Raw genomic sequence first — 15,881 nt, forward strand, 5'->3', positions numbered from 1 at the left:
TTCTTTGATATATACTCTTCACTTACCACTTGCCATCACCTGTAGCCTCCTGTGTCTCGTTGGAATAGTGATTAGTGCCACTCATTTGCACTCAGTGGAATTCAGTGGAAAAAGCAGCTCACAGCTTCACAAAGCTTAATTAAAAAAAGTATTTAGAAGACTTCTGACATCTGTGAATCACGCTGAGACATGCAAGATCCTCCCAACCGTAAGACAGCTCAATGAAACTAGAATTGTTGGAATACTGATGCCACTATTGGAAATACTTGCAGACACAGCCAACAATAAGAGCATCATTGAGTATTTACATCTGTGCACCATCTGGTATGTTATTTCAGCCTGGGAAATCCTAGCATTTAAAATGGCATGCTCCTTATGCAACGGTTTCCAGACTAAAACAAAAACAACAGCAGACAAAACTGTAGAATTACTGTCTGAAATGACCAGATCCTGGTGGGCATTGAAATCGACAACGCTCACTGTGTAACTGTAACTAACATCTGGAGCTATGGTAGCCTGCTGGGGTGGAAAGACAACTTCAAAACTGCTTTTTATTTAATAATTATTCTTTATTTTGTGTTGTGCAATAAAAAGTAGTATGGTGTTTAAAAAAATAAATGGGATAATACAAAATAATAAATAGAAACAAAAGATATTGGTTTCAGGACAGTACTCACCAGCAGCCAGTACCCAAAGGTTAGGTATCAGAAACAAAACAATTCAGAACATCTCTAAATCAATCAGTCATAATTAGTAAAACAGGACTTTGTTTTATTACAACAGTTTTATACATATTTTTTTTTATAAAAATAAAATGTGAATGAACCTGCAACCTTTATGAAACTATTTTTCAATTTAGCATGGTTTGTCTCAACTTTTCTGTATTTGTCTTGGTTTTCCACTACAGATAGTACTTGTTACCAACAGTTACCAACATAATATCCAGGACAAGCTGAGATGACAACGACATGAAAACAATGCAGAGCGTTGAATAGTCAGAACTTTCTTCTGTGGAAATGACAAAGCCTTGCAAACTCCCACACACCCCAACACCCCAAGTTAACTGCAGCCAACTCAGGCTGCACATCTATGGAAACGCATTACTAAACAAACATCACACAGATGTACGTACAGGTAGCATATCAATGTTCACTAACAAATCAAAGAGCTCACTTTTTAAAATGAGAGAACAGATTTAGCCTGTGGTTGTTTTTCTTCTCTGATCAGTGCCAAGCTTTGTAATCCAGTTTACTCAAAATAAATGTATTCAGAGCTGGACACTAAACTCATAGTACCGATCAACAACCAGAGTAGTTTAGTGTTGTATATAAACCAGATCAATGTATAGCAAAGTAATAAACATCTGAGGAAACAGAATCGGGAGTGGAAAGCAAAGTAGAGCAGAGTTAAGTCATACCAAGAGAATCAAACCTTGAAAAGATGGCTAATATTTTACCAGTGGACACCAGTCAGTCTTGATGCAGGCCAACTGTTTAGCCAAGTCTACCTCCATTCTTATTACAATGTTGTGTAGCAGTTATGGGTATTACCACATAATCTATATATGTGATTGTTTCTGTTGGAGATTAAGATATTCATCATCACTATGTACTTCTTGCAGAAGTAAAATTTTACAGCTTTAAGGAAAATAATGTAAAACCTGAAGACAGTTTAAAAAAACGACAACCATCTAAACCTTCAGTCATACAGATAAGAAACAGGCCCTTTTATAAAATCATGAACAGATACAAGAATTAGCTGCCTAAAAACAATCAAAGTCCATTATTTGTATTAACTTTAATGGAGCAGCTGAACATTTGTTGGAAAAGGACACTTCAAAAGGCAGTTGCTTTATGCATACCTTCTTTTTTCTGGTGAGTCTGGGATTTGAAAGCATGGACCTCTATACAGTATATCAGAAGGAATATTGAGGAAACATGAGAACTTGAAAAGGTTAAGGTGGTTTCCCAACCCATTAGACTGTAAATAATTTGGCATCCAGGCACCTTTAAAGCAGGTAACATCATTTCTTGGCACTTGACACACTCCAAAATCCTAGTTCACTGCATTCCTGGCATTAAGCCAGTTTCTTACCAGTTGTGTGTGTGTATAAAACACTAAGATTTTCATTCTTGCTCTCATGTTGACAGACTGGAGCTTGCTTGCACGCACACACACACACACTGTCCAGCTTGCCTCGGCCATGGCTCCAACCGTGTTTAATGTAGTGTTTTGGCATAGTGCTTTTTATTTATTTAAATTATTTTACAAGCATCAGCTCTGGAATTTAGTTCAGGAACGCTCCAACCTACTTTCTCCCCTAATGCATCACTGATGTTAAGTGCTTATCTGCTGTGATGTTTTTTTGTTTTTAATCAGCAGCTGCACGTGACTGATCTTAACTTGCAACTGCTAATTCTCTTCACATATCTCAATCCTATCAACATTACATTACACATGTCTCTGCATTTGTGGCCATTATCAAAAAACACATGGTGTTTTGGCTGGCAGTGTGATTACACAAATGTAGCAGTTCTGCAACTCAGCTGATCTGAAGCCAGCATCTTTGTCGATAGTGTTTTTTTCCTCTGAGAACCAGGGTGTTTTGAATTATTCCCAACAAGGAGGGGAGCATAATTGGGTAAATTAAACACTTTACAGAAAGAGCTCTTTACTCTTTTTTGGTGAAGCTGCACCACGTGCATCTAGTAAAAGATGCAACTGTTTGAGAAGCTTTTTTGTGCAATTTTGCTGATTTGGAGCTAGGCATAAAGTCCTTCCCAGCACCACGGAAAAACAGTTTATTGATATATGCTGTTTGTTTCGGTCTGTCATTCACAAGCTCCTTTCCAAGAAGAAATTGCTGAAAAGGTAAAAGAAATACAAATGCTAAACCACAAACACCTTCATGTTGAATCCTCTGATTTGTGAACTACTGTAGATATGCTCCTATCTGATGGGCCTTCTTCCTCGTCTGGAACACTGAGTCGAGGTCTTTTGGACGGTCTCTTTACCAGGGTCGGTTGTAGAAACAGCAATCGACTATTCAGGGGGAGGGTGATGGTGCACACGCCGCAGTCTCTGCTGGACATTTTCACCTGGGTTGCTTCGGTACAAATAGCAAAAAGTAAAATTGACAGTTTTGTCTAATTTTACAGTAGAAAAGTAGATAAACACAGGTGTTATCCAGCAGGAAAAACAGCTGTTTCTTAAGCACAACTTACCTGTACTTCGGACGTGATTTTGCAAAGTTTTCATGGACAGCTGCGTGCCGACTGATCTCATCTTGGGGAATCCAAAGTCTGGGGTATCCGTCTGAGAGGCCACATGTCTTACGATTGGCATTACTTGACAATTGGCATTCATACGACATTCCTAAATAGTTAAACACAAAAAATAGGGACATTTTATACCTCCATTATCTTTAACATTTGAATCAACAGAAACATTTAAACTCATATTGTGAATTATGTTCAGGTTGCATTAACTTTAATGTCACTGTAATTTAGTTTTTTAGTAACTGTCTGTTTTGGGTTCTGAGGATCTGATTTGCTCTTAAGCTGCCTTTTGTTTGCAGCCAACCTCATGTACTCTTTTTGTACACAACTCTATTGGTTTAACCACAAAAAAGGCAGGTGAACACATTTCCCCTTGATATCGCATCACTGACAAAAACAGCTGCCTGCAACTTGGACTTTCAAACATCTTGGTGCTTCTGGAAAATGTTATAACTGGCTTAGCCTCAAGATGGATAATTATTTCACTCATGCAAAGTTCAACCACTCAGTACAATAAAGTGTGTGTGAATGTGATTGGAAGCAGTGGGCCAGTCTGGTTTACTCATCCACGTTGTTTCACTTTTCATTGGTTGATGATGTGGGCTTGAATTTGCAGTATTGTGCACCACTATTTAAAGCTAATTAAAGAACACAACATTGAAATACATAGATACATAGAAGTGAAGCACCCTAGGTAAACATTTGGTGAAATATAATAAGAACTTATGCCAACGAATCTGAGAGCCATTAGGAGCATCCTCACAAGCAACACGCAAATATATTGAACAAAACAAAAGGGGGTGATTGAGAATGAAGGGTTCAATTAATTAGGGAGCATATAAGCTGGATCCTGGAGAAAACAATGCCACGCGTTCCTCTCATTTATGATCCAGTGTTTGTTATGAGGATGTGTTTATGTGACACGTGTTAAGAGGGGCGTGAGCAAAACACCAACAACAACAATAAGAAAAGATACACCCACTGGTTTGATTGGTTAGGGTTTGTCTGTCGGTCGTTCACCTAACCAAAACTATGTGCATAATCGTCGTTTCATTCCTTTAAATTTGATTCAAATGCCATTTCGGAGGACATGGTGATCGATTTTAGGATGTTTTTCGTTTGGGATGGGGGGGCGGGTGACATGGCAGGCATGCCGTTGCATGTTTTTTTTTCTTTCCAAACTTTATTGAACAAAATTCTGTAGGGTATACAATAAAAAGCACATGAAACAAAACAATCAATTATCTACAGACATTCAACATTTGGGGGGGGGGGGGGGGGGGGGGTTAAGAGCAAAAAAAAAAAAGATACATTTACTGACAAGCTATGGAATGTGTATTAATAAAATTTTGGAAACAAAGACATTGTTTCATATAAGCTTTTGGCAATATGGTTTTTTTCACACATCAGTTAAGAGACGCTAAGTACAGTTTATATTCATCTTTTAGATGTACAATGGAGGGTTTGCTGTTATTAAATTGCATCTCTTTTATTTTTGGGGCTATTGGCCATTTGATAAATGTACAGAATGTATTAGTTATTATTTTGTCAGTTCCAATTTTTAATTTGGCTGGTGAGTTAAAATCAAAAAATAATTTGCATTTTAGAGCTTTTCCAATAATCTTATTACATTTTGTGGTTACTAATGTGTATTTCATCAAGTTTTAGTTCTGGAATTTTGACTGAAACATTTGAGTATATTAATGTATTCTGTATCAGTTGTATTAAAAAGGAAGTGGGATGGCTTTTAGAATACGATGGAATTCTCTGGAAGAGCAATTTATATTATATTTCTCAATAAATGAATGAACCCATGCCTTTGCATGTCTGGGCAGTGGCTGTGCAGCGACACTTAACCGTCTACTCTGCTCCTGAACTCTTGACAACAGCTTTGCAAACTTCTGCACTTACATACTGCGGGGCAGGTGAGTCTTCAGGCGGGCTCATTAGTGTGGGAACTGCCCCGTGTTTCAGCAGTAACCGGCTGGAAAACCCAGCACTGAACTGAGCCCGGTTCAGGAAGCAGTCCTCGGTAAAATGAAGTGAGCATAACGCGAGGTGGGGGCTGTACTGATTAGGGACAGTATTAAAGATGAATTTCAACCACTGGTTCTTAACTTCGTCTTCTCTCGGAAATCCATACAAAGGATGTTTGGGTTCACAGTGCAGGATGCAGCGTCTCCTCGTCCTCGACATGGCGACAGCAGGCCCCCAGTCTCGCGCTCAGAAGGCACGCCGATTTTTTCCAGTGGCCAGCCGCGGTACTGCAACAAAAAATCCCATGGGGCCCAGAAAGCTTTTTTCCCATAGACCGCAATAGTAAAAGAGAAGCCTCTAAAACTGTTCACAGGACACCTCCAGCTGTAATCACCGGCAATTACTAATCTTTGTATTCTATATTTTTAAGTCATGGACTTTATATCCGTCAAAAATATTTTATAACGGCCAGAAAAGTCAAAGAAAAGTCTCTTTCTGGGCGTGACGTCACGGTTTTGTCCGTGCACTCGCAAAGCGCGGTCGTGTGTGTCTCGGGAACGAGCATGGCTGAATCTAAACCGTTCGGCGGAATAATCACTCAGAAAAGTGGAAAACACGGCTCAAAGGTGTGTTTTTGTGGTCTCTTAATTTTTTTTTCCATGACAAAAGACATTGGGTTTATAATAAAACCTCAGTAAACGAGGGGGAGCTGCTCTGATCAGTGTTGAGCAGCAGCTGAGCAGGAGACCCTCTGTCATTCATTGAGCTGGAGCTGCGCGCTATGGCACAGAGCTCAGGTGGGACGCTCAGGTCACACTCGGTCTAAACGCCCTGACCAGGGGCCTGTACTACGAAGCGGGATTTGGGGTTAGCGAGGTAACTTCAGGTTTAACCCTGGGTTTTCAGGACTACGACGGTGGTTCACTTCTTAGCGGGGCACATCGCCATGGTAACTTATGCTGAACCGCTAACCTGCTCCGGAGCAGGTTATGTTCGAGATACAGATCGCCGGGTGTAAAAGCACCGCCCACTGACCAATCAGCTCTCTTGGAAAATGACATGCCCTTTCGAAGCGGATCGTGAGAGGATCCCTCCGAAGAGAACGCGTATTCAGGGACCACCAAAACCCCTTTGCTTTCCCTGAAGAGTACCTGTATGAACGATCCAAAAAAAAAGGAAAAAAAGAAAAAAGAGGTGGAGGAGAAAATAAAAAATAAATCAATCAATGAATAAATAAAACAAATCATCACCCAAAATCCGATGTACAGTCAATCCAAAACTAATACCAATTAAATAAATAAATCAAGAAGAAATCAAAAAGAAGATGCATTTGTAAGGGGATAGCAAAAAAGGGATTTTCAATTTCGTCCCTCGAACATTCTGAGAAGTCACTTTAAAATACTAAATACCCCCCTCCTGAAAAAATAAAAAATTAAATAAAATAAATAAAAAAACCAAATTCTTTGGTACAGCATCAGCACAAGTTATCGGTCAACAACAATAGTTATAGAACCAATATATACAGACTGTCTCAGAAAATTAGAATATTGTGATTTTCTGTAATGCAAACACAAAAACAAAAAAAATGTCATACATTCTGGATTCATTACAAATCAACTGAAATATTGCAAGCCTTTTATTATTTTAATATTGCTGATCATGGTTTACAGTTTAAGATTAAGATTCCCAGAATATTCAAATATATGTTTATATCCCTATGAATTTACGCATTTATACAGTCAGCGATCTTTTGCCAGCTGTCTTTCCTGCATTTTGCAGCTGCAACTGTGTTGCTTTTTGCCTGTATTATATGCCTATACTCATCATATTTCCGTAAAATTATTGTTTGCTCTTCGCTACTGAAATAAGCGGCTCTGACAGCGGACTTCTCCATGCTTGCGATTGGTCATGCGCTGAAAACACTGCCCCTTTTATGTGCACGCGCTCATATCCAGATTGGAGAAACCTGGGTTGATATACCGAGTTGATAACCGCCGTCGTGTGACCGCTTAGCGTGATTGCAATTGTCCCGCTTAGTGAATCTGGATAAGGAAAAGATATCCTGGATATGTTGAACTTGCTTCGTAGTACAGGCCCCAGGGGGATCACAGACGGAAATGTTTAATAGCAACGGTGTATGGTTTGTGAAAATAAGATATCAGGCAGGAATAACACTTAATGTGAGCCCAGAAGCTGTAAAAGAATCAGAGAAAATGCAAAGTTAATTACGCCTAACATTCGGACTGCACGATCATTAATAGACAAAAAGATTTACCCAAAGGTATATAGATAAATAGCATATGACAGCTTGTGTTATTGTGGGGAATCCCATGTGTTTTTTTGTTTGTTTGTTTTTATAAAGATGACTCGTTTTATCCTTACTCAAAAAAATTAAACTCCACAAATTAACCACATTTAAACATAATATTTGACATATTTAAACATAATACTTGACAAAACTTGTAATACAAAAAATATTTGTCTTAATGTAAGTAATAAACTTGGGAAGTTTCATGGTGATACCTGCTATTTACATTTTTACCCTATTTTAGCCTATTAACCTGGGGTGTCTCATCTTAAATAAAAATGACTCGTTTTATCTTTAATTAAAAAAAACACACAAATGAACCATGTATAGTCTATAACCATGACTTTGAGAACAGCATCGGTTGATTTGCCCTATAAATCCCTAATTTCATTGTGTACATCTGTCATTACCGGTCTGAAGGACTCATGAGCGCGCAGCGCTTGTCCAGAGCGCGCAGCGCTCGTTCACATTGCCCCGGGGCATGATGGGAGGCCCCAGAGCATCATGGGAGGTGACTCAACTGCGCATGCTCTATGGGCCCGTGTACCAGGAAGTAAACCAGGAAGTCAGAAATTTTTTCGGCGGATGCGCTGGGTGAGCAAACTCCATTGAAATGAATGGGCGGCCATTTTCGATCCGGTATCCAGTTATATAATACATCCATGGGCGACAGTGACGACAAAACTCTTCTTCGTGTTGTTTGTTTAATGGCAGAAACAAGCGACTTAAGGCTGATTTATGGTTCCGCGTTACACCAACGCAGAGCCTACGGCGTAGGGTACGCGGCGACGCGCCCCTTACGGTGTGCGTCGCTGCGTACCCTACGCCGTAGGCTACGCCGTCGATTTAACGCAGAACCATAATTCAGGCTTTACCAGCATATCACTGCCATCCGCTTCTCCGGAGATCACGTTATAGCCTCTTTTTCTTACTGAAAGTAACGCGAGATAAATCTCTACATGTTCACAACCGCAAACTGCCCAGAGGTGGACAGAGTACTCGACCCCAGTACTTGAGTAAGAGTACAAATACTACTTGTCAAAATTTACTCCGTTACAAGTAAAAGTAGCTCAGTCAAAATATTACTCGAGTAAGAGTAGAAAATTACTTGCTTTTAAAAGGTACTTAAGTATCCAAAAGTAAATGCTTTTAAATTCACTTTAAGTAAAAGTAAGAGTAAATTTCTTATTTTCCACATCAGTAAATTACTATATTTTTTCTAAATTAATTTAAGGATCTTTTAACTCTTGTTTCTGAGAATTAACTCTTTGAAACCAACTGCACTGATGTGCTGCTTTTAGAACCACTATGTTATATAAAACCTTCAGAAACACCAAAAACAAATCAAATGAATGGGATCATAAGAGGACAGCAGATGATGCAGAGTTTATTAACAATCATGAACTGAAACCAAATGAACCTGCACCATCCAACTAAGTCTGGATCCCCCTCAAAGACCACTGCTTTACAAAAAACTACATATCTGCTTTCAAGACAAACGCAGGCTACTTTGGCGGTATCGTTTTGAGGAGGCTTGACGTATTTCCTCTTTACGTACATCCCAGTGGAGAGCGTGCACTGTGATAGGTCTCCTCCTTTTACAAAAACAGCTTGTGTCCAATAAGATTTTAGGGAAGAAGAAAAAAGAGCAGACCTGAAAGTAACGAGTACTTTTCAGCCTTCCTAGAAATTTACTCGAGTAAAAGTAAAAATATTTGACTTGGAAATGTATTCAAGTAAGAGTAATAAGTACCAAAGAAATCTAATACTCAAGTAAAGTACAAATCCTCTGGATATGTACTTAAGTACAGTACTCAAGTAAATTTACTCCGTTACTGTCCACCACTGAAACTGCCCTAGGTGTTAGCGGCAACTTGTGCCAGAGGAAAGAGGGAAAACAAAAACACACAGACTAATAATGTTTCCAGTCGTCACGTTGCTCTCGTCTGAAGTTGATCCAGGGAATGTTATAAAGGAGCTCCCTCTGAGGTCCTTACAAGCCCAGGGTTGGACTGCCCCAGGTTTGTAAAACACTCCCTCCCTCTGATGCTTCAGACTACCTCAACTACCTCATACTGTGCAATATTTTCTATTTTGATTTTTTGATTTGATTTATTTTATTTTTGTACATGTAAAAAAAAAAAAAGAAAAAACACTTCATGAGAAGTTTAAGAAAACAACAACAAAACAAGGAATTTCATCCTTTAAAACTTGCTAACTTGATTTACATGTGCCAAAAAAGGAGTAGGAAGAAGTGTAAACTTATTTAGTCCTACCCCCATTCACTGATCATTTAATCTGTATTTATAATTATTCACACACTGTACTCACACTGCTAAGTAGCAGTATTGTTATTATTATTATTATTATTATTATTATTATTATTACTATTATATACTGTAATTATACTCACACACATACTTATACATGCATACATACACATAGTTGAATATTTCTATACATTTGTACACATATGCCCATATAGATATTTATATAAATATACTTATTTACACTATGTATTTTTTCTATCCATAATGTGCAACATTCTTCCATCATTTCAAGTGCAATATTCTTCCACTCATTCATGTGCATTTTTATCCTCTCATCCACTCGTTTTTTATAGTGTATATATATATTTATGTTTCCTGTTTTTCATTTTGTTGTTTACAGTCCTTGTTGACATAGTCTTTGCATGTGTGCACTTTTACGGAGCTGCTGCCTAATTCTCATTGTACCAGTATAATGATAATAAAGGCTTTCTATTCTATTCGATTCCATCCCCAAAAGATGACTGCAAATCTAAGTACTGTTTTTTTTAATGCAATGTATTGCTGTTAATTTAAAGACACACAAGAGGTAGAGTCTGGTCTGTCTCTTATTGTAGTTGGCCTCACTGTCACATTTCCAGTTTGTTCTCCAGATTATTAGACAGATATTTATAGTCTTCCACCACAACCACTTCTGAAGATGGAAATGTTCCCACTTATAAAATCCTAACTCACAGCCTTTGTCTTGTTCAAGTTTATGCACGGGTTGACTCACACCCAAGAGCCACTGTTAATAACGAAAACAAAAGCAGTGTGCGTTTCTAAATGAACATGCCTCTGAAGTTTGACTTTTTGCACCATTACAATACTTATAGGCAACTAGTCATCATATCTTCTGCTCTCTGAAACACATGTTAAAGAGCATATTGCAGGTTGGAGACCCCTGTGAATCAATGTGTAGGAAAATAATGTAGGAACTGAATTTTCATTGAAATACGCATAAATATATACTACAGTGACCTCCGGAGTTGTTTTTGTGAGAGTATTTTACTTCCGCATCTGAAAAAGTTGAACCGGAAGTGACGTTGCATTGGGGAGCGCGGTGAATTCAACAATAGGAAAAATAGTGGATCTTAATGTTATTTGTGACACTGAAGAGGTTGTGAATGTGTATTCACACCAATATGACGGGCCACAGCCTTATAATTACGAACCCGTTAGTCCCCCCACGTTCTTTTGATTGACAGCTGAAACTCGCTTTTTAAAAGGCTGATTTATGGGTCCGCGTTACACCAACGCAGACCCTACGGCGTAGGTTACGCGGCGACGCACAGAACGCTGCGTGCGCCGCGTAACCTACACCGTAGGCTACGCCGTCGATTTTACGCGGAACCATAAATCCGCCTTTATTCACTGCAGCACCCGTGCTCCTGAAAGAAACTCCGAAAATAACTCCTTAAAAACGGGTGAGTACTTGTAATCTGTCTATGTTTGTACTTTCTAAACAGAAAACAGGCTTATTATCTTCTCTTTTTTTTTAAAAGCATCCGAAATAGCCGGGTATTTTTAAAACCGAATACTTCCCCCCCTTCGTTTATCCACATTACATCGTTGTTAAAAAAAAAAAACCTTCCACACAGAACCGAAGATCTGCGTTTTCGACCACTTTCATAAGCACAGACCTGTAGATCATCTGGTCTTCCGGACTCCGGGCCGCCTCCGCGGCGCAGTTACCCCGGGATCCGCGCCTCCTCCTCGGGCAACGAGCTGGAGTTTCCCCGTGTCCGCCACGGAGCTGCCGCGTTAATCGACGCAGCCCAGCTGCAGCCCAGCTGCAGCCCTGCTGCGCGTCGCCGCGTACCCTACGGCGTAGGCTCCGCGTCGGTGTAACGGTGTCAAGAGCAGAGACCATTTATTTAATAAATAGCTTGGAGGACAGATGGTGGATCATCTGCAGTTCTGGATCGCACGTTAGACGTCAGACTCAGAGCAGATTTGTTGTTGTTTTGGAGCATAATGTGACGTTCGAAAACGCAAAACTCCGGTTGTCTCTGTTTACACCAGGTCTACACGCATCTACATAAACAGAGTTTTCAAAAATCTTCCCTTTGCCCGGAGTTTTTTTAAACATTCGTTTATTTGCGTTTTCATGTGGATGACAGGTCCAAACATAGGAAAATATCTTGGGTTTAGCAGATACCCGGCTACGTGTGTACGGGGTCTGGGCATACAGATGGGGCAGAGCTGTGGAGATGCTCCCTGGTGTGACGTCATATGACGCTGTGTTCGAAAAAAAAAGCGTTTGTACGAGCTTGGCTAAAATCAGCCACTTTTTCCTCTGAATAAGTGCCCTTATGTCTTGTAAAACATATTAAATCCTACATTAACTTCTCACATAGTCATTTTCACATAAGGTCAGGTATCATTTTTGAAAAAATTCTAACCTGCAATATGCTCTTTAATGCTCAATAGTACACATATATGGTTCTTTAATATATTTGCATTATACTAAGATGCATTCATTTTCAATGGTTTTTGTCCTTAATGGCTTTTTTCCCCCTTACATTACTTTTATACTTTAAGTAGTTTTGAAACCAGTACTTTTATACTTTTACTTGAGTAAAAAACTTGAGTTGATACTTCAACAGGAGTATTTTTAAACTCTAGTATCTATACTTCTACCTGAGTAATGAATGTGAATACTTTTGACACCTCTGCTCAAAACCTTTCTACTGGTATGGAGCCAAAGCTTAAGCAGTGTGTGTTTCTAAATGAAGGGTATCAGCATGGAGCTCACCTGTGTAATGCTCCGCTGCGCTGACACCTGGGTGGGAGTTTCACGGTTATGGAGAACCGTCTCCACTGCCCTCGGTGTTTCTGATATTGAGTGCTCTCTTGTTTCACTTTTTAATGGAGATGAAGCTGATGTTGTTGCAATTTCGTCTGTTTCTTCAGCTTCTTCTTCTAGTTGCCATCTTTTAAATGATACCATGTCTCGTTCCAGTCGTCCGATCACATTTACACAACTCTTGCACGTCCGCATCGACTTTTCCTTGACGTTTCTTATCGTCAAACCGAGAGCCGAAAGCCTCTCAAAAACGGACCTTTCCTGACTACGTCGTAAAAAAATATTTGCGGAATTACTAAGAGCGCCGTGGCTCATCAGGTTTTTGCTGCAAAACCGACAGCAGTTGTTCACTGGTGCTGCTACTCCGCTATACGCCATTTTGGATGCCCTTTGTTGATAAGGCTCGGGTTGGCTACGTCACACGCTTCTGGCACCTGATTGGCTAACACCGTCCAGGGGGCGGTTCCTTCTGTGTCCTCCAGTGGTGCTTTCACTATCCCCTGGAAATGTGACCATCCAGAGGAAACTGAACGTTTCTATCAAATTCACAAAAAAAATAATAAAAAAAAACCAACAAAAAACAAACGTATGTATTGCCCCATTCACACTTCATAGTATTAATGTTTTGGATGAAACCAAGCTGATGTACTCATTTCCTGGTGTACAAACTTAACTCACCTATTCCACCACCTCTGTAGGCACAGTATTTATTATTTTATTTATTTATTATTTTGGGAAAAGCAGCTTCATGAAGCCCATTTTCACTTGTCAAGGGTTAGAGGTGCAGCATCCCGTAAAGTGGAGGTTGCACACACAAAAAGAGCAGCAGCAGAGTGCCATCTGTCTGCCAGACAGTGACATGTGCCGCCCTCCCGGTGCTTCTGTACCGGCGCATTTCTGTTCTAGTTAAACAAGATAAAAGCCAAAAATACACTAATTCGTGATTAATGTCGCTGACTGTGCACAGTGTCGCCCTCTGTTGGAATGGAATACGGAAGCGGAAGACAGGCTGAAGACAAAAGGCAAAACGATGGAAACTTCAAACTCCCGACACGCGTTTGTTGTGGTGATCGACCTGGTCACGTGACCTCCATCAGCGAACGGAGTTTCCATCAAAACACATGAAACCTAAAAGCGTGCAGGTCTCAGTTAATATAATACATGCATGGTCTCAGCCCGAGAGCTGCACACCAAACCTGCACAAGCACACACTAAATATACCTTTCTGGGAATTTTTCAGCTGTTTTCTTTTCAGAAATGACAAGTCTTTCTAGAGTTGGAATAAACACTCAAATGCATTAAATTACACATTGCAAAAGAAGTGCCTTGGCCAAGTTAAAGAGCATTTATTTACAACTAGCATGCTGACATGCTAACTTGACTGAAGGCTCAAACACTTACATCTCCCTCATCTGCAGTTTGTCCACGGACAGTTGGTACTGATCCCTCTTTTAGGCACAGTCTTGTTGCAAGTCCAGCATTGAACTGGCCCAGGTTAGTAAAACTGTCCAAGGAAAAGTGGCTGGCACACACAAACAGTTTTTTGCTAACTGTTGCTGGAACATTGCCCTCAAAAATAAAGTCCACCCACTGAGCTCGTACATCCTCTGAGGCTGGGGCTCGATGTAATGATGGGTGATCTGATGTGCAGCTGACCACGGAGCATTTTGCATAAGTAGCCCGCTTCATTCTCCTGGCAGGTCCAGACCATGCAAGGAAAAAAAATGGTGGCAGTTAGCTGAGGGTTGTTAGGCTGTGGGTGGAGGCAAAGACAAAGGGGGCTGGATAATTCAGAGCACTAGCTGTGACGTCTGAGCAGCGTGCAAATCTGAACAGATCACGGAATTACATATTTTAACACCTAGAAGCCCCCAGACAAAGTGAAAGGACTGCTTTGTGTAGGAGTTTTTGATTTGCTAGCTACTTAAGTCAGACAAACATATGGGCTGAAAAATAGAAAAAGGGATTTTGTTCATGATATGTCCCCTTTAAAGCAATAAACAAACAAAACAAAAAAGGAAAATGACAAATGTTTCTGCCAGCACATTGCATTACAATAAATATTATTTTCTTGGACAGATCAAAAAACATAATAAACTCAAAAACATATTAAAAAAATATTAAGAAGAAAATGTAGATTAATATAGTATAACAATAATAATAATATATAGATAGTACAGATGGTGGAGCATATTGCATATGTTACGCCCACAGAGTGCAAGCTGACTCATAGGGTGACATATTTTAGAAAATCATTTATTCTGAAAGAATAAATACAAACGGAAATTTGAGTGGCTTTTACTGGTCCCAGTCAACTGAACTCATTTGGACCAATACAAATGACAATTTAAACAATAACAATATAATATCAAAATAACAGTATTATATAAAAATCTTAATATTTCAGAATACGCTAAAAACAATACATTCACTAAATATTTCCATTTAAAATCAATAGGCTAATAGAATCACAATAAAAAATAGAATAATAAAAAACAATAAAAAAAGGATAATGAAAGTACTCATTCTATATTTATATTATCTACAATTCTTATTATTATTGTCTATATAAAACAATTATATTATTCCCTTATGCCTTCACACAACAATTACATCAATAATAGAATCTCTCCCATTTATCCTCTTGTTTACATATGACAGCCTGCGCGCTGCCTGGTTGCCTTGGCAACGGTAAACTACAGCGCTGCTAATCAGCTGGCGGAAAATTAATAACTGTTACGAGAAAATTAATAAAACACAGAAAATAAAAACAACAAAACACTCAAAATCGTACATCGAAAGCAGGATAAGATAGGCTATGAAGTTAAAATACATACTAAAAAAGTTTAAAAGTAAAACATAAAATCCGAAAAGTAGGTCTAGAAAGCAAGACATGCTAAAACAAGCATAAGAACAACTTAAAACGATGCACAGCTACAACAGCCTGGCACCTCCTCCTCATGCTGGTCACCAGTCTGCTCACACTGCAGTGGGATGGCATCGTTCTTCAACCAGCATCAGTGGCACAACAGCCAAACTGTTGTGCTGGTCACTCTGGCATGAACAGCAACCCAAGCTGATCCCACAAGTGTTCAATAGGGTTGAGGTCAGGACTGCTGGTAGGCCGTTCCATCCTCTCCGCTCCCAAACTCTGGAGGTCATCTCTGATAAATCTCTGTGGGGACAAACGTTGTCATCTTGGA

The 15,881-nt window shown here is 39.5% G+C and overlaps 2 protein-coding genes across 3 annotated transcripts in view; one reads left to right on the top strand and one right to left on the bottom strand.

Annotated features, from left to right (window-relative positions):
* The window catches only part of LOC133427427 (carboxypeptidase Q-like), a 40,090-nt gene that overhangs the window by 21,888 nt on the left and 2,321 nt on the right, over positions 1-15,881 (top strand). The window lies entirely within an intron of this gene.
* On the bottom strand, positions 561-14,397 carry LOC133427401 (uncharacterized). Of its 2 annotated transcripts, none has more exons than XM_061716466.1 (3): positions 14,080-14,397; positions 3,225-3,375; positions 561-3,106 (listed from the first exon to the last, which is right to left on the bottom strand). In XM_061716466.1, exons 1-3 carry the CDS (start codon positions 14,365-14,367, stop codon positions 2,907-2,909), a joined length of 639 nt encoding a protein of 212 aa, XP_061572450.1. In that variant the 5' UTR covers positions 14,368-14,397; the 3' UTR covers positions 561-2,906. The 2 variants fall into 2 exon arrangements, with proteins under 2 accessions (XP_061572450.1, XP_061572449.1); XM_061716465.1 differs by lacking the exon at positions 14,080-14,397 and adding an exon at positions 12,628-13,057.

Source organism: Cololabis saira, chromosome 3 (assembly GCF_033807715.1).
Source record: "Cololabis saira isolate AMF1-May2022 chromosome 3, fColSai1.1, whole genome shotgun sequence".
Lineage (NCBI taxonomy): Eukaryota > Metazoa > Chordata > Actinopteri > Beloniformes > Belonidae > Cololabis > Cololabis saira.